General features: G+C 45.1%; 1 protein-coding gene across 6 annotated transcripts; it reads right to left on the reverse strand.

Moving 5' to 3' along the window:
• Positions 1 to 681: 681 nt before the first annotated feature.
• On the reverse strand, positions 682 to 17,558 carry TRMT1 (tRNA methyltransferase 1). 6 transcript variants are annotated; one of them, XM_053376402.1, is made up of 18 exons: positions 17,415 to 17,558; positions 17,135 to 17,181; positions 15,597 to 15,976; positions 11,850 to 11,905; positions 10,747 to 10,895; positions 9,713 to 9,900; positions 9,306 to 9,421; positions 8,571 to 8,683; positions 8,029 to 8,177; positions 7,257 to 7,340; positions 6,371 to 6,440; positions 6,141 to 6,275; positions 5,150 to 5,235; positions 3,487 to 3,595; positions 3,042 to 3,118; positions 2,559 to 2,678; positions 2,018 to 2,138; positions 682 to 889 (listed from the first exon to the last, which is right to left on the reverse strand). In XM_053376402.1, exons 3-18 carry the CDS (start codon positions 15,947 to 15,949, stop codon positions 806 to 808), a joined length of 2,010 nt encoding a protein of 669 aa, XP_053232377.1. In that variant the 5' UTR covers positions 15,950 to 15,976; positions 17,135 to 17,181; positions 17,415 to 17,558; the 3' UTR covers positions 682 to 805. The 6 variants fall into 6 exon arrangements, with proteins under 6 accessions (XP_053232377.1, XP_053232376.1, XP_053232375.1 ...); XM_053376401.1 differs by having other exon boundaries at positions 17,135 to 17,258; XM_053376400.1 differs by having other exon boundaries at positions 17,083 to 17,181; positions 17,415 to 17,557.
• Between the last annotated feature and the right edge of the window lie 640 nt (positions 17,559 to 18,198).

The following is an 18,198-nucleotide window of genomic DNA, read 5'->3' on the forward strand; positions in this document are numbered from 1 at the left end:
ACTAACCCAGAAATAGTGCTTCAGGATAAGAACTTTGCTTCAGGATAAGAACAGAAATCATGCTCTGGGGTGCGGCAGCAGCAGGAGGCCCCATTAGCTAAAGTGGTGCTTCAGGTGAAGAACAGTTTCAGGTTAAGAACGGACCTCCAGAACGAATTCAGTTCTTAACCTGAGGTACCACTGTACACAATAAGAGGGCGAAACAGGCAGTTTTGTTTCTTTTAACATACCATCTTTCTAGGGCTTCAGACAGAGAGGTCTTTCCCAGCCCAGTCTGGCAGAGCCAGGATTTCAATCTTGGGAGTTGTTGCAGCATGCAAAGGATTTGGCTTTACCCTGACTCATTATTGCACATGCCATTGGGCTGGAGCCTGTGGTGCTAAACAGTGTAACTGTGAGGAAGCAACAGGGTTTCTTAATACTGCTACTGTCTATTCACTAGATTCTCAGACTTGACCTTCCACTATTTAGAATGGACAAACATCAACAGTGAAGCAGTGCATGAGGATGTTCTTAAAATATCATTTTGGGGATGTAATAGGGTCATCTCCCCGCACCCCACCCCGCAACAGTACTTGAAGAGCCTGACAGTTCAGTAGGCTCACAGGGCAGGCAGCTAATCTACTAGAGAGCAGTTTGAACATGATCAGGTAGAAAACATCTAGCAAACCAAGAACCATCAAAAGCTAACACCATTGTTTAATGGCAGGCACATTATAAATGGACAGTCATTTGAAAATAAAGGCTCTCCATTTAGCACAAATATATAAAACAAAAGGGAGCAGATACCAAAGACTGTTTCTCATCAAGATGGTGCTGGGTTGTTTTCTGCTGTCTTTCCTTCTGTCTCATGGGAGTAGCAGCACTTGTCCCCCAGTGAACAGTTGCCCTGTAAGGGAAAAGCAACGCGAAACATCACTAAACCATTCAAGTCCTTGCATGCAGCCCTGTGGCTGAAGCAGCTGGCCCTTAGGCAAACTAAGGCCCGGGGGCTGGATCCGGCCCAATCACCTTCTAAATCCAGCCTTCGGGCGCTCCGGGAATCAATGTGTTTTTACATGAGTAGAATGTGTGCTTTTATTTAAAATGCATCTCTGGGTTATTTGTGGGGCATAGGAGTTTGTTCTCCCCCCCCCCAAATATAGTCCAGCCTCCCACAAGGTCTGAGGGACAGTGGACCGGCCCCCTGCTGAAAAATTTGCTGACCCCTGCCTTAGGCAAAAGAGAAATTGGCAGCTTGGCCTAAGGAGGCTGTAGCTGATCTGGGAACAGAACCCTTTGCTACACCTCTAGTTGCCTTCACCATTCTGTTCTGTATAAAAGCCAAACATACCAAATTTTCAAGGTTCCTCTAAACAGCCCACTTGCCATCTGCAAGTGTTTGAAATATTGCAGGTAAAATTAAAACAGACTTACATACAACTAAGGACCCAGCCAGCCAAATAGGGTAACCCAGGTTTAAGGAACCTCCTGGTTTTGCTGCCTGCCTAGGTCTGTAAAAACAGAGCAGCTGTGAAGCACCAGGTAAGCTGTGCCTGGGTTGGTGGGTCACAAGTTATGTAAGCCTGGTTAAAAACAGTATCTTTTTTTCAAAAAAAATCTGCTTTTCATTGGTCATCCTCATACCAAACATAGAATGGTGTTTAGGGACAGGGCAATTGTAGCTGGGCTTAAAATGATTACTGAGAACTGTATTCTCCAGCTGACTCCCCTAAATGAGACCAATCGATACAGGTTGTGCATAATGACCTCAGATACCATTTCCTCCATTTGCCACGGGTGCAGCTTAAAGAACTTTAGCTGCACAGGCCATGTGCTTAGACAGTAAAAAAGCAAAAGAGAGATGGAACAGGGCAGAGAGCAGAGAACCATGTCCCTTCTCCTCTGCACTTTTAAGCACAGCTATTCCCTGCTGTCATCAACACTCAGATTCCCCCCAAAAGCTACCCAGTTTCTTTTACATACCAACCCAACATCTCGGTTCTAAGCCAACAGAACAGTAGCTGTGACTACTCACTTGCCGGAACCGTTTGCAGGGAAAGTTCTTCAGGTGGGCCCCATCACTCTGTTCTGCACATTCTTTCCTCTTGTTCTGGTGTAGCTTTCTCTTTTCCTGCAAGGAGGAAGAGATCCCACCCCTGCCCCCAGCAGATGTGTCAGAACAGAGCCAAGGAGGCTGATGCTTTTGTTTCAGTGTCCCCATCACTACTGCCCTAGCCAGGATGGTCAGGGCAGAAACCTGGGCCAAAGACCAGAAGGAGTAGCCCAAATGAGGTAGATACATCTTCCTCTACTTCCCAGAAAGTTGGGGGGGCTGGGGAATGGGGAAAGGTAATACCAGAAGATACCGGTGCCATAGTTCTCCTTGTCAGCTTTTCCATGACATCCTTAAAAGTAATGCATTCTGGTACCGTTTTTAACCAACAGGAATGAGTCCCGGGCCTGTCTTTGTTCTAATGCCCCACCCCCAGCCCAGGACCTTGATTTCCCCATCCCAGGTTACATAAACTGTATCCTAGCTTGCTCCCAGCACACCCAGGTTCCATGTTAAATCTTACCCAGCTTTGGCTCTTGCTTTTGGGCCCCAAAAAGGCTCTGGATTTAGCTGAAACCGTTTGAGGCCTTGCTTCCGTGAGCTAGGATTAGCATCTGCCCGGACAGTGAAGGATGCCTGCAGCCTGTGGAGTTTAAGAGTGTCAGCAAGGAAGGAAGCCAGACAGTTCCAACCTGGAACCAAACCCTTTCACAAAGTGGGATCGCTACCTTCTCTTGGTCAGAATGGGACAACTTCTAGATGAAACTCTCTTGAGCATTTGAACACAGACACACACACCCACACCCACACACCCCTTAGAGCTTATTTTGCTATCTATCTTAACCCGCAGCTGTCTGTCCCTCCCACCCTGCCCCACAACAACAGCCTATAGATACATGCCCTCCTGATTCCCAGAGTTTCCTGCCAATGAGCCGTTTCTGACTTGGCCTAAGGTCCATATTTGCCCATCCAGCACCCAGTCTGGCAGTACACCCCCAATACCTACTTGGGTTCTACAGAAAGGATGTGGGCAGCTGGGCTGCTCTCGGAAAGGCGCTCTCTTTTCACAGGATTGAGTTTCTCCTAAAGTTGGGAGATAGGCAGGAGGAATAGAACAAGAAGTGGGTTTAATCTCAAGAGGTGAAAAGGGGAAAGCAAATGAAGAAACAAACTTCAGGTGAAGGATAGCTAGGAATCTGTCCTTTACAAACAACTCAGGACTGTGTTTTAATCGCTCTTTATCAAACCAGACCCAAAGAGCGAAGTATACATACAGAAACAGCGGCCAGTGGTACAAGGTGGCAGGAGCATGCCCCATCACTGCAAACAAAAAGCAATAGTGCCACAGGCTGGAGCCTGAGAACGGGGAACAAATAGCTGTTCTGGAGGTGCCTACAGTAAGAGATCCAGAAAGAAAAGCTCCTTTATGCAGAGGTTAAGACTTTGCTCACCCAGCAGCGCATGATGTCCCAGAGCACAGATGGTGGCGCATCTGTCTTGATGGCGTTTTTGCAGGCATGGGACAGTGACACCCGGTAACCAGCATGGAGGAGAGCTGACCTGGAAAGGAAACCCAGGGAAGATTTGCACAGAAATCCCTAATTTCCGAAGGGGAAGAACTTTGGTAGAAACAGTGGAGGGTTTCTCACTGTTTGAGTCAATTCTGTATTTCAAACTATAGCCAACATTACTTGTTACCTCATTATTAGAACACGGGATTCCAATTTTGGTCAGATTCAGACCATTTCATTGCACACCCCTAAACATTTGTTGCTTGTTGATGTCGGAGCACTGTAGTCTGTCAACTTGTTCGTCCCAGCTACTCTGTGAAGTGTCATTCTTTCCAAACAATGCAACAATTTGAAGATGACCACCCTCAAACTGCCAGACCCCAGCCTAGAAGCAACATTGTCTTGGATCCAGAAAACCTATAGCATGAGCAATCCATCCTGCTTAGAAAAGGGAAAGTTTTCATATGTGGCAGACATGTGAAAAAAACTAAGGGATTTTAGGAAATGCTATATAATGAAATGAAGATGATGTTAAAATTGGTAATTCCCCCAAAAAAGAGGCTTTTTTTCTAGGGATATGGGGGACAAATGTCCCAAAGAATATTATTAAACTATGTATGGAACAACAGCTGCGAGAATCCTATGTGTGCAGAATTGGAAGGAAGAAAAAGTCCCAACCAAAGAAGAATGGATTACAAAACTAATGGACTGTGCAGAATTGTCAAAACTGACAGCAAGAGTGAGAGAACAAAGTGATGAGCTTTTTACTGAAGAATGGAAATCCTTTTTGGAATATCTGAAAAAGAACTATAGCCAAATGAAACTGCAGGCAAGATTTGAATTAGGAGCAGTGGGTGGAAAATGACAAAAATTGTAATAGAGGAAATATGTTTTAGAAATAGTTTAACATATAATGCAGCAGAATATGGGTAGGAATAAACACACCACAGAGGTAAGGATGGGAAGTCACCTTGTTTATTTTTTAAGAGAAATATATACTGAATTTTAAGTTAATGTGCTTAGGTGTTTAAAATTGAATAAAATTTATTATAAAAAGAAAAGGGGGGGGGACTTTTCGACAGCCTATCACTTTGGGCAACAGGACCTGTGGCTTCCTGCATAACAGCAAAGTTCCAGCAGCAACCTAGCATAACACAACCGGCCTACTCAGCTCTGAACTAGAGACCCAGAGAGTCACAAAGTCATCTATAGGACAGGAGTGAGGACCCTGCGGCTCTCCAATTTTTTTCCAGACTCTAATGCCCATCAGGCCCAGTAACTCTGGTCCATAGGCAAGGGTGGTGGGAGCTGCAGTCCAGCAACACCTTGAAGGCCACAGATCAGCAACCCCTACTACAAGAAAACACAAGAGTCCCACGGCAGGACCCTTAAGGCCTAAGCCAGACAAGATTGCTGAGTAGGGAAGCCAGAAAACAAAGGAAGGCACAATGCTCCAGTGTAGCTCTATAAAGGCTTTCAAAGCCTGACTCTGCCACCAACTAAATGAGCCCCTGCCCACTCCAACCCACACAAACTACAACCGCTCTTTGTTTGCTTTCCCCCACTTTAGGATAGGTTCTTGCAGCACAAACCCCAATCTTACCTAAACTGTAGCAGGGAAGGGCTGCTGCAACGGACGGTTTTGCTGAGATGGTCAAGGGTGTAGTAGAGAGGGACATCACTGAGCTCCTATCACACAGAGAGAAAACAATACTAGTTAAAACCAGGTGTTTGCCCTACTGTTGCCATGAAGACGACAGCACCAGTTTATCTTATATAGAGTATTTCAAACAAAGATCTTGCAGTGGTGGCTTTTTAAATCTTTGTTTATTTCTCCACCCCATTTCTAGATTGTCAATAGACCGGAGTACACTGGGTGATTCTTCTCCCTGCAGAGATTCCTTTCCACGGCGATTCATCTGCCTCAGGTCTACTGCAGGTTGTGAGAACAGAGGCCTGCTCTACGGCAGAGGTGCAGAACCTGCAGCCCTCTGGGTGCTGCTGCTCCAGCTACTATGAGACGCAATGGGAGTTGGACTTTCCAACAACATTCAGAGGACCACAGGTTCCCCACCCCTGTTCTAGAGCAAACTTTTTTGCAGGGACTCCCCTTGCTAAACACAAGGTGAGAGCATTTGCCAGAACATTGCCAGACACTGGTATTCCATTGTGGCTGTGGATTGCAGAAGAAGACCAACTACGGTATACAAGTTTTTGCTTATCTACCATTGTTTTCCCTTTCCCTATTGGCGTCCCTCCCTTCTTATCTCTTTTTTCTTCAGTCTACCACTGCTAATATTCTCACTAGATGGGCTTCCAAGGAACCCCAAGGTGCCCTGGAACAAAGTTTGAAAACTACTGCCCTATATGAAAAGGGTGCCAAGCACAAAACATACCCTTCCCTTTGAACTTCTATATCAAACCAATTGCCACACAATACTGTATTCATTTGTTCATTCACACTGAGAGTTTGCAAAACTCAGTGGTCCACTACGCAACATCCTTTGTTGCACCTTGGCAAAAAGCTGCAGCTCATGGGGGTGGTCTAAAGGCAGTATGGCAATCGCCTTCATCTTCTGCATAGTCTTCCTCACCTCCATCACCATGCTCAGGATGCCCTGAATCCGCTGGCTTGTTCGGAAGCGTGCTGGGTTGCTCCCAACTGCTGACAGGACTCGCTGGACAAAATCCGCATTGTGCAGGGGCTCTGCCCACAGAGGGCCACCCAGCTGTGGGAGGAGGAGGAGGAGGAGAGAAGCAAGGGTTAACTTGAGCTCTTCTGGCCAGGGGCATATTATGAAGTGTAGAGATCAGCTGGGCTCACCTGGTGGCGCTGCTGACAATACTCACAGGATGGTCCCACAGGAGGCCCACAGGCAGCCTTGTAGTTGACGCTGTTGTTTGGTCAGAGAGAGCAAAAGCAGTATTTAAGAGCCTCATTGGGGTAGAAGGGGCTGATACTTTTTCTTTCCCTGTTCCTTTGTTATTTTTTATTAACTACTGCTTGTTAGGTGACCAAGTTTCTCTCTCTCTCTTTATTAATATTTTATTTATACCCCACTCATCTGGCTGGGATTCCCCAGCTATTCTGGGCAGCTTCCAGCACATATTAAAACATAATGAAACATTAAAGACTTCCTGATACAGGGAACAAATATCATTTAAGCATCCATCAGACAGACTGTCAGTATGCCTCCTTTGATTGGTAGCTCAGAACTGTGTCCATTATCTCTGGCATCAGGCAGAAGATGCAGGCACAGAGGGGTTCAAACATTGATCTTCACTTCCCCAAGATCCGTTTGCCAATAGTTGTATTACACCGATAGGAAGCATCCAAAAATGAGCTAGCATGATTTCCACTCTAATAGAAACGTGCGCCTGAGCACACCCTCCTCTCCTCACAGAAACAATACGTCCCCCTGCTTCTGACTCCCACAAACCTATTGTGTATGACTGCACACAAAACTTTGGTTTTTAAAATTTGAGGCCAAAAGCTGAGAATAAAGGAAATGTTGCAATTAACTCCCACCGAAAGAGGATGCCTCATTAAGAGAGCCACCCGGGAAATGAGTTCCCCACCCTGGTCAACATAAGAACATCTGGCAGCGCAAGTGTTCCTGGAATCTGCCCACCTGACTGGCTTAGGTAGAAGGAAAAGGGGAAATGCTGTTTGATTGTTCTGTAAAAAAACATCTCCCCAGCTCTCTTACTTGTTTCCATTGTGAGCCACTTTGCCAAGTCTCTGCATATGAAAGGAGCCACAGCCCACACAGTTATAGACAAAGGCCTGTTTGCTGCCGAAAGAAAGAGAATTATTAACATGTAGCAGGCTTGGCTATAAATAAGAGGCAGGGAAAGAAAAGCCCAGGGATGGGCCTCAATAAGTACTGGTTGCAGTGGATAAGCTCCCTGTTATCTCAGCTAACTGGGAGCACCATGGACAGCCCCCCCCCCACACACACAAGTGGTGACCATTTTGCACAGCGGTGCCACTCACAGTCCCCACACGCCTTGCCCTGCCCCACATTCTGCCTTCTTCTGTGTCCCAAAGGACCTGCATATCAGTGATCACATAGAAGAAGAAGAAGAAGAAGAAGAAGAAGAAGAAGAAGAAGAAGAAGTAGTAGTAGTAGTAGTAGTAGTAGTAGTAGTAGTAGTAGTAGTAGTAGTAGTAGTTTGGACTTGATATCCCACCTTTCACTCCCTCCTAAGGAGTCTCAAAGCGGCTAACCTTCTCCTTTCCCTTCCTCCCCCACAACATACACTGTGTGAAGTGAGTGAGGCTGAGAGACTTCAGAGAAGTGTGACTAATCCAAGGGCACCCAGCAGCTGCGTGTGGAGGAGCGGGGAAGCGAACCCAGTTCACCAGATTACGAGTCCACCGCTCTTAACCACTACACCACACTGGATGCTACTAAAATGGTTGTAAGCACAAATGGGGCACTACCCAAGGACTGAAATTCAAGTTTGGGGGTGGCTCACCTGGCAGACGCTTTAACCTTGGCTTGCCCAGTAAAGACCCGGACGAAAACACGAATGTAGAAATCCGCACTGACTGACAGGAGTGGGACAATGTAGCGCTGGTAGCAGTTGGCCCGCAGATCAATGCTGTGCAGGATAATCCGCAGGGCCTGAAGGAAGGTAGGAGGAAACTAGAGTGAGAGCCATTGTTACGTTTTGATTTTCGACAGTTAACATTACTGTGATACATGGGAACTTCAACTCTTCATGTGTCAGCCCCATAAGAATGTAAGAGTCACTCTGTTATCTTGAGGTTGGCCTTGGGAGTGTGTCCTCCAGCACAGCAGCAGGCAGCCAAGCTGCGAGAAAGAGGGAATGGAACTGCAGTAGTTGTGGATGCCTGAATGGCACTGCCGGTAGATACCACTTGACCTTGCAGAACCGCCAACTTGAAAGCATTCATTTCCTCTTGAGGAAGGCAATAGGCGGGCCAAAGGCTGGACAGATATAGCGATGGGACATGGGCTTGTAGTCTGGAGTTCCTGGCAGCTCATTCCACTCACCATCTCATGGCAGAACTTGCCCTTGATAGACATGGACCCATATTTGCTGTAGCAGGTCTCCCCGGAGTTCCCAGCCATTACGGCCATGTCGGTGCATGTGACACACAGCAGGCCTGCAACAGTGTCCCCAAAGGGAAGGGAAGGGTCAGGAGATACAACACAATCTTTCCCCAAAAAAACACACCTAAAAGGGCATCAAGCAACAACTGTAGAGTCAAAGCATATGGTGCCATGACCTCAGTTTGGACTGCTGCTCTGCCACAAAGCCCATAGCCAAACCATTACATATGCTGGCTTCAGTTTCTATCTGTGCATAGGGAAAAACAACACTCTCCTGTCTCAGTGAGGCAGGGAAGGCATACAGAAAGAGTTCTGTAGCTTGCACAGCAGGAACAATTTCACTTTTACAGGAGTCTTCCAATCCTCAGAGAGCTTTAGGAACTTGCATAGCTAGACTGCCATATAATATGCTAAAAGTATGTCTCTGACAAAGTCCTAGCTTTTCCGTCATGAGTCAACGTGAGGTTATGGTCCGTATTTTACATTTATACCCAGATTTTGTTTTGAAACACCCCTTCCAAAAAAACTGTTTATAAGGGCTGACAGAAAAGCTAAGTAGGCAAAAAAAGGTTGGTGTCTCCTAAACCAAAAACCACTGCAGAAGAAGAGTGGTCCAAACACCCTGATTTTCACCATCACTCACAAAAGTGGAGCTGATAGAAGTTATGAGCTCACCTCCGTCACTCACGCTCTGAACCGCAGCATCCAGAAACATCGAAGGGCTGCCATATGGGTCCAGATCAATGACATCAAAGAGGTCTCTGTCTGCCTTGCTCTGATACATCAGCATCCTGTGAGTGTGGGAGAAAGACCTGTTTAGAAGCACCACACTCCACATACAAAAAGAAACAAAAAGACAACAGTGGCCCAGTTCTTACTATGGAAAAAGGAGAAGGAGTCTAGCTCCCAGGCCCTGAATCACAGGTGGGGAATCTGTGGCCACCCAGATGCTGCTGGACTACAACTCCCATGATCCCTAACCATTGGCCATGCTGGCTGAGGCTGAAAGGAGCTGGAGTCCAACCACAATCAGGGTGTCATGGGTCTCTTATCTCTCTTCTAAATGGAAAACCTTTACTCACCGGGCATCTGACAAGCTTGGAGTCACCAGGTGTCCGACATCATTGAGCTGGATGTTTTTGGTTATTAGCTCAACAGCCTTGGCAGATAAGTCATTCGCCACCACTCTCTGAAGGCCAGGAACCTCCTTTGCAAACCGGATGGAGCGTAACCCAGAAGCAGCCAAGGCCTCCAGCACTCGCACTCCCTCCTGCAAAGAGACAGGAAGACAGATATAGAAAAGAGAGATGGCGGGAGGCCCCAAAGCAACTGAGCTCCACAGGTGCCTTGCTAAAAATGAACATAACAACTGACTTCAAATGGTATCCCCTTGCCACAACTGATGGAGATGTAGAACAAAATTTTCCTCATATGCCTTATCATCTTGTGACCAATGCACATGGTGAAGTAGACACAAAATGACTTTTGCAGCAGATCTTGAAAGACTGGGTCAGCCTTGTGAATGCCTCAGCGTGTATCAAAATCTCCAGCTGTTCCCCAGATCTTGGATTTCTTGAGACTGTGTGCGAAAACACAGACTCAATGTTGGAGTTTGGGGAGGAGAGAGGGAATAATGCAAGGTGGTTAGTATTTAGTGGAGCATTTGGTGACCACTTGTAAGCCAGGCCTCTGCACCAAACAGAGACCTTGCAGTCAAAACTGTAACACAGCTAGCACAGTGTAGCAGTTACCATGTCAGATTCAAACTGGTAGGACCCAAGTTCAACACTCCCCCCCACTCGGCCATGAATCTTGCTGGGTGACCTTAATCCAGTCTCTATCTTCCAGCCTAATCTACCTCAGAGGATTGTTGTGAGAATAAAAGGACAAACTTGTATGCCACCTTGATAGCCTTGAAGGAAAGGCAGGACACAAATCAAATAGATAAAATATAACTAAGCACAATAAAACTAGTACAAAAATCAATATATTTTGACAAAAGAAAGGAGGGTCAAGGATGAACAAGGGATCAATACATTCAGCACTACAATAAAATAAGGTGCCATCACAAGACCCTCAAACCCCCAAAGTGTACATACACACAGGGACACAGCACCTGGCATACTTCTCCCACTTTCACAGCTTCATGCTCCTCATTATCTTGCTGGTCATCACAACCAGGTGTCTGCTCCAGGTCATCATCTTTTCCCCCTTTCGAGAGATCCACAATCACTTTTGAGACATTCTCCTCTCCAGGGACTGCAACTGGAACAGATGGAAATAACACAGAGTGACATGAAGTCTGGGCCTGCCATTCTCCTTACATAGATTCGCAATCCTGAAATCATTTCATACAACTGTAATATGGCATTCAACATTATGCTGAACAGCATGAACAAAGAGATTGCATATATTTTCCAGGAAGCTAAGCAGCCATTTCCCAGAAGCTAGAGAAAGGTTAGCAGGGTGCTAAGAGATCTACAATGTGCCAATCAAGCTAGCGTTCTATCTTCTATTTACCTTGCATAGATATTCTTAGCACAATTTGTGCAAGACCACAGCTGCTCATTGCAGTACAGAGTGGGGTCTTGGCTAAAGAGTGATGTGTTAACCAGATCTACATTCTGTAGTTCTAGGAACAATCCCCAAGGCTTCAAAATGGGGCATGGCTAGTTCACAACAGAGCCGCTGACAGTATGCAAGCCTGCCTAAACAGGTGCTTAAAGGACAGCTGCTCACAGCAAGAGGAACAACATAGAACTGGAGAAGGAAGAAGAGAGTGGAAACAGCAGGCAAAGTCAATATCAGGGTCTGCTCCAGCCAAACTGTTCTCCCCTCTCTCTCCCCTGGCCAACTTTACATTTTATAACATTTATTTGTTTTAATATTTTAAAATGTAAAGTGCCTTGGGTGCTTGGCAGAAAGCCAAGGACAAGGGAGATCAGAGCACCTCTTCAATACCTCTTCTGCTCCTGTTTACGTCACAGTCAGGAGAAAGAATGGGGAAGTGCCCTAGTCAAACGTTTCATTTTGAAGAGAGACAAAAACTGCCTCCAATGAACAGAGCTAATTACCCCAATGTCCAGACTACAGGATAAACAACAAGGAGAGAGAAAGGTAAATCAACATTCCTAAAAAGACAATTATGCATGCCTCTTACACATCAGTGGTTTCCCCCTCTGGGCCTTGTCTGGAATAGAGGAAAACATTACTACTCACTTGAAATCCCTTTTGATGAAAGCTGCAGCCGTACAAATTCCGTAAGGACTGCACACCTATATGTGGGAGGGGAGAGAGGTGTCAGAGGTGTGATTTTTGTCATTCTGTAGCCAAGATATACTAGAAAAAAAGATTTCATAAAATTTATATACCACTTGATTGTGAAAACCCCCTTCAAAACTAAAGGCTCTGTGTGTCTTCAGAACCACTCATTTTCCAGAGCACATCAGCCCCAGCCGACATGGATGACGCCACCCATCAAGAATGATGGGTGCTGCAATTCAGAAAGCTGGAAAGCTACAGGTCCCCCACCCCTGCAAGAAGCCATTCCACTTCAAACCAGACTCACTAAATGAGCGAACACAGCCTTCCCCTCCATATTTTTCAGCCTAAACTAGTGGGTAGTTATTTGTAACTGAAAGCTATATTACAGTATCAGTAGACAAATCCCATAGAAAATATGTTATATAAATCAGCTTTTAAGGCTCACTGAACTCAAGCATCATCACTATTATTACTTTAAAAAAAAAACCTCTCAACTACCAGATTCCTGAAACTATCAGCTACTTGACAGAAATCTTTTTGGCAACAAAATAGGGCTGCCCCTTCTCTGTCAAAGGACTGGCCCTTCCTTTCATCAACCCTCTTGCCAGCAAAGGGGAATTAACTTGACTTCATTACCAAAAGGGTCTTGAAGTGGGTAAAAACTAGGAGGCATGTCCTCTAGCACATGGCCTTCAAGTTCGATCCTCACACACACAAAGATCCTTCTAGCAAAGAGAGAAGCACCCAGGACACAAACGCAGGCCTCTCCAGGATCCTTTTGCCCCCAGGGTTCCTTGCAGCTTCTGGAGAATAGGGTTCCTTTTGGTGACAAAAGTGCATATCCTTGCACCACTGAAGAGATCCCAATGGAAGAGGGAGAGTTTAGCACCAAGCACATGCAGGGGTGAAGTCAGTGTAGTGCTAAGTGAGCTCTACTTGCCCAATGAGACTTTTCACCCCTCTCTTCCCTCCCCATGTGCCCCCTAGGTCTTTTCTGAGGGTTCCCCCCAACCCTCCAGAGCAGAATAGGGGCCCCTGGGGCAGTATGCTGGAAGAGAAGAGAGAGAGAAGTCTTTCTGCAAAAGCAGACCTTGTAGCTGAATCAGGTACCCATCTTTGGAAATCAAATGCTTCCCAACCTCCCCACTCCACAATGAAGGTCCACTGAACCCACCTTCACCATAGGAATAACCTGAGGAGGTGGATTGGGCAGTCCTCAGTGAGTTAGTTAAAAAAAAGGGGGGGGGACTTCCGGGTTAGCGCCTCCAGGCAATGGCGGAGTTCCTCCGATCGGGAGGAATTTGCTCCGTGAAAAGCAGGGTCTGACAGCCACGGCGAAGGCGGAAACCCACTGAAATCACAGGCGGGAGAAGCTTGTGAACCTGGGATTCGGCTGGCACCTTTTGCGCCTCCCCTACTCGCGGGGAAACCCTGTTTTGGTGATCCGGAGCGAAGTGGGGTGAGCGGTGTGGTGCTTCGAATTGACTGCTTCTTTCACGGAGTGAAGCCGCATCGCTGTTGCCGGAGAGCGCTGACTTTTTCCTGTGGACAATTTGACTTTAAACAACTACCCGTGAGTAGAACGGAAAATTGGATCTTTAAATTTATTAATTTGGCATCGAAACGGGGAGGTTTTAAACAGGAAGTCCGCCTTCCTCTTTTGTAAATAGATTGAAGCAAAGACGTCGCAAGTTAAAGCCTTGGAAAGTCTTTTGTAAAGGATTAAATCTCCATCGGTTAAAACTATTAAACCCCCCTTGGAAGCAGGAGAAGAGGGGGGAAATTTTGGACCTAGCGAGCCTGCAGAAGAGAGTGAAAAATCAAATTACCACTGCTCTGAACCTGGAAACGGGATGCCAGTAAGATTGACGTCTTGGGAGAGTTCATTGACTGTGAACAGAAAGTAAGTTGACAGATGGCTAAATAAGAGAAATATATTGTTTCCACTGTCCCCTTCTGCGTTTAAAAAGGAGGAAAAGTAACTGAAAATTGAAACTAACTTTATAGTTTAAATTGTGTTTGAAAGGATTGATACAAGTGGAGACTGTTTCCCTCTAGAGGGAACTTTTGAAACTGTTACAAGAGTGGAGCTGGGGTTTTTCCAGCTGCAAGATAAGAACTGTGAGAATCAGAGATTGACCTTGGATTTTAAGAATGTCGACAGAAGGAGCCTTAGTGACTGTATTATGTAAGATAAGCTATTCGTTGGAACAGCACCACAAGAAGACGGATGTTATGACTACTAAACTTGAGAACTTGGGACAAAAAGTGATTAATTTGGGACAAAAAGTGATCATCAATACAGAAATTGTTCAGGACTTGACACAGGAACCTACTTTGACAGGACAAACTGGGGAGAAGACGAAGGAGAAAGTTGTTGTTGTTGAACCTAAAGTAATACAAGTGGGAGCCCCAGCCTTACAGAGGCAAATCGAGGACTATAAGTGGAGGCCTTTTATGAATGAATATAGAAAAAGTCAGAATTTGAAGATTGGAGCCCTGCTTGGACTGGAGAAGGAAGGTAGGATAGACTCTTTCATGCAGGGATTTGCTGACCTTTGGGTCCTGAATCTGGGTCAGGAGGTGATTGGAGTCGTGGAGGCCTTTGGATTTGGAGGAGCTTTGAAACATGATTTGAGATATTGTATGGACCTCAGTTCTAGCTGTGGAGATTTGGCTGGCCTGTCAAGAGGGAATGGGGGCATGGTTGGGTCGGGGCCCCCCCAATACCTTCTCTTCAGCATCTTCAGCATCAAAGAATATGAAGAAAAACTGCAGAAGGGACTTGGAAAAGATTTAAGAGCCTCGGACAGAAGATCTTCAGGTTGATGAACTATATGGAATGGACGGAAATGACTGGCAGAATCCGAGACCAGGGAGAAGAGATGGTGGAAGAAGATTGGGAAAGTTTAAAGTTTATATATAGAAATATTGTAAAATTAATGAGTGTTAGAAAATTGTTGGAATGAAACTTTATGGCTTTAGCAGAAATGTTATAAGGAGTTAAGTATAAATAAGTACTTTAGTATTAATGGAAAATAAGGTTAAAAATATGTTAAGATATTCATAATGATAAAAATAGAAAAAGATGGAAAGGAATTGCTGAAACAAGTAACAGAAGTGGAATACAAAAAGGGAGGTGAGAGGAGGTCGATGAAATAAGGGAATGAAAGATAGAGTAATGAAATGGTATGGTATATGTTTTTAAACTGTTGTTGTTTTGTTTTGTTTAGTTTAGTGTGTTAAGGTTGTGTTATGTATTGTTTATATATTGTATTGTTTCCTCTTTTTTTCTTTTTTTTCTTTTCTGCTCTATTTTGTCTTTTTCTCTTGCCTTTTTTCTTCTTTTTTCTTTTCTTGTAAGTCTTAAAAATAATAAAGATTATTTTTTTAAAAAAGAGTTAGTAAAAAAAATGAAGTGGGGTCACAACTGTAAGCAGAGCTTTTTTCTGGGGGTACTCAAGGGTACACAGTACCAGCATTTTTTTCCTAGAAGAAAAGCACTGACCGTGAGAATGTCACAGTTCCTCTCTTGTTCATTACACTCAAAAACTAAGTTTAATTCGGCCAGTGGTTGCAGGCCCCTTCTCATTCTCGCAAAATCAAAGGGGCAGCCTCTTCCAAAATGCAAGAGCAGATTCCAACAGTCCCATCATTTGCAAAGTTAAATGGAAAGCAATCTCTCCCCACATGTCTACTTACGTAAGGTCTCTGTTAAACTCCTGAACAGGGTTGTAGAACACTTCATTGGCACTTGGAAAAAATATTTTCCCCTTCCCTTCAGTGACCAGGGTTCCTCCATTCTTTACTGCCTCACTGCCACCAGTAGTGCTCACAATAGGGGACTGCGCAACATTTTGCTCCAGATTCGAGTCAGCTGTTTCCATACATTGTGCCTGATCACCATCCATGGCTTTCACAAAAATATTTCTGACTTTAAGAGCAATTAAAGGTGAAATATTCCAGGCCTTTTGAAGCTGTAGAGTTCCTGCCCTTCTGTAAGGAGGTAAGGTGCCTCCCAGAGTCCAAATCCACAGGAGACACTTGCTTTTCATTAGTACAGGCTTCTTCCTGAGTATTTTCTGAAAGTATAAGAAAAGCTATTTCTATTGCATAATTTTCCAGTCATCAGCACTGCTGTTCTGTATAGGAGTGACAGCTTACATATGTTATGATAGCTGTCCACTTCCAAAGATATGGGTAGCAAGCGGTGATTAGTCAAAAAGGAAGGAAAGTCCTCACTGGCCTTTAAGAGCAAGAGGTCCTTAATTTTTTTAAAAAAGATAAGGAAATATCAGATTTTAAAAATCAGCCTTGAATTTAACAACTTACCTGATAACAATAGGCACTTAGGAATTCTATGCAGAGAATTCCATGCAGGTGAGTGGGCTGGTGAAGGACGGATGGGTCTCTCCATTTGACCTCCACCTGCCCCCATGCTCTCCTGGTGAATTCTCTGAGCCAGCCACCCAGCTAGTTACACTGGCAATCCAGCTGGCAGGGGAAAACAAGACATGCAGAGATAGCAGGAAAAAGCATGCAAACTGCTTCCAAGCTTGGCTTCTCCTTCCTCTCACTTATACTCTATCTGCAAGTGGACAGCCATAGCTCAGTGGTAAAGCATATATATTTGCATACAAAAGGTCCCAAATTCAATCCCCAGCATCTCCAGGTACTGCTGGGTGAGGACCCTGCCTGAAATCCTGGAGAGCCACTGCCACTTAGTATAGACAACTATGTACTAGATGAACTAAGGCTCTGACTCAATATAAGGCAGCTTCCTATGCACCTAAGTTAAAATGCTGTGATGTACTGCTGGTATAAGGCTAATTCTGTGGCTTCTAGAGCAGTGCTGGCTCACAGTCCTGTCTCGGCTGCCTAAGGACAATTGGTACCTGGCAGTGCAGCAGACCTTACTTGTGCAGGACTACTGGGAGGCCCATCAGCTCACCAATCAAATGAGAAAAAATGGATGAGATGCCAAACACATCTTCCAACATGCAGGAGGGGCAGCTGAGTTAGGGAGGCTAGCTATTCAAGTTGTTCATTAAATAAACACCTTCAGGAAACACTTTATCCAAACTATAGGAAAATTGCTGGGCTTTAACACAAAGAAGGTAAGCATTAAAGCAGTGGGTCTTGATTATATTTTCTCAAAACTATATAACTCTAATATTTGACACTTAACTGAGAATTCTCGATTGGCTGCTGTTTGCACACCACCATAATTATGCTCTTACTCCGCAATGCTGGCTGTAGGTTTCTGCGTCTGATCAGAACTGGGAAGCTTGCAGCACCACCGGAAAAAAGGAAAGAAAATACACAGCACTTCAGATCCATCTTTTCTATAATCCTTCTCCTAGTCTAAGGAATCGGAAACAAAGCCAAGCCAGCATATCACGAACCGCATAGATTGTGGAGAATAAGAAAGTAAATGCTTTATTCACACTCCGGGCGGAAGGAAACAAAACATGTTCCATAATAGAATCTGAAGCTTGCTCCAGTCTAACAATCACCAACCTCTTTAACTCATCCTCCAACCCAGAATATTTCCTTCCCAGAAGAAGCACAACCAACCAGCACCGACTTCCACGCTTCTCAGCACAGGTTACGTCGACGCCGCCATATTGAAAATTGTGGGAGACGATCAGCTGACGCTCTTCCGACCAATAAAACTTGTGGCGGATGGGACGCCTATAGGGTCAAAAAGGAGACGTAGCCCAGCTTCCGAAACGCAGTTAGAAAAGCTGGAGTTCTTTAAACACATTTGGGAGGGGTCATGTGTCGTCCCTTTGAACACGACTTCTTCCGTGATCCGGATGTATATGCGGCTTATACGGGAACATCTGCAGTTTATAGTTTCGTTCCCCAGAAACGATTTGCAATAAATGGCGATGAGAATCAGTGGGAATGTAAGCCGTTAGCCGGTATTTCTTAGAAGTCTACGTTGGGGTGGGGGGCGCAGGGGGGAGAAGAGTAGTTCCTTTTCCATCTTGCAATATAAAACTTTTAAACCATATCGAACTCAGTGGGGCATAATTTCTCCGTGAACAGGCATTAACTGAAAGAGTCAAAGGTAACAACGTGGCGAACTCCTACACCAAGATAAGTGAGTGTGGTGACAGTAGGTCCCTTTCGCTCTTTTCAAGGATTTGGAAACACTTCTTTATTCAGAGTCGGACTGTGGCACTTCGCCAAGCTCACATATTGCGATTTCCACATCAGTTCAATAAAAGCATCCACTGTCTAGTCCTCAACCTCTGAGTTCAACGAAGGGGTGGATACACTTTACTGGGGGTTAGTG

This window comes from Podarcis raffonei, chromosome 2 (assembly GCF_027172205.1).
Source record: "Podarcis raffonei isolate rPodRaf1 chromosome 2, rPodRaf1.pri, whole genome shotgun sequence".
In the NCBI taxonomy this organism is placed as follows: domain Eukaryota; kingdom Metazoa; phylum Chordata; class Lepidosauria; order Squamata; family Lacertidae; genus Podarcis; species Podarcis raffonei.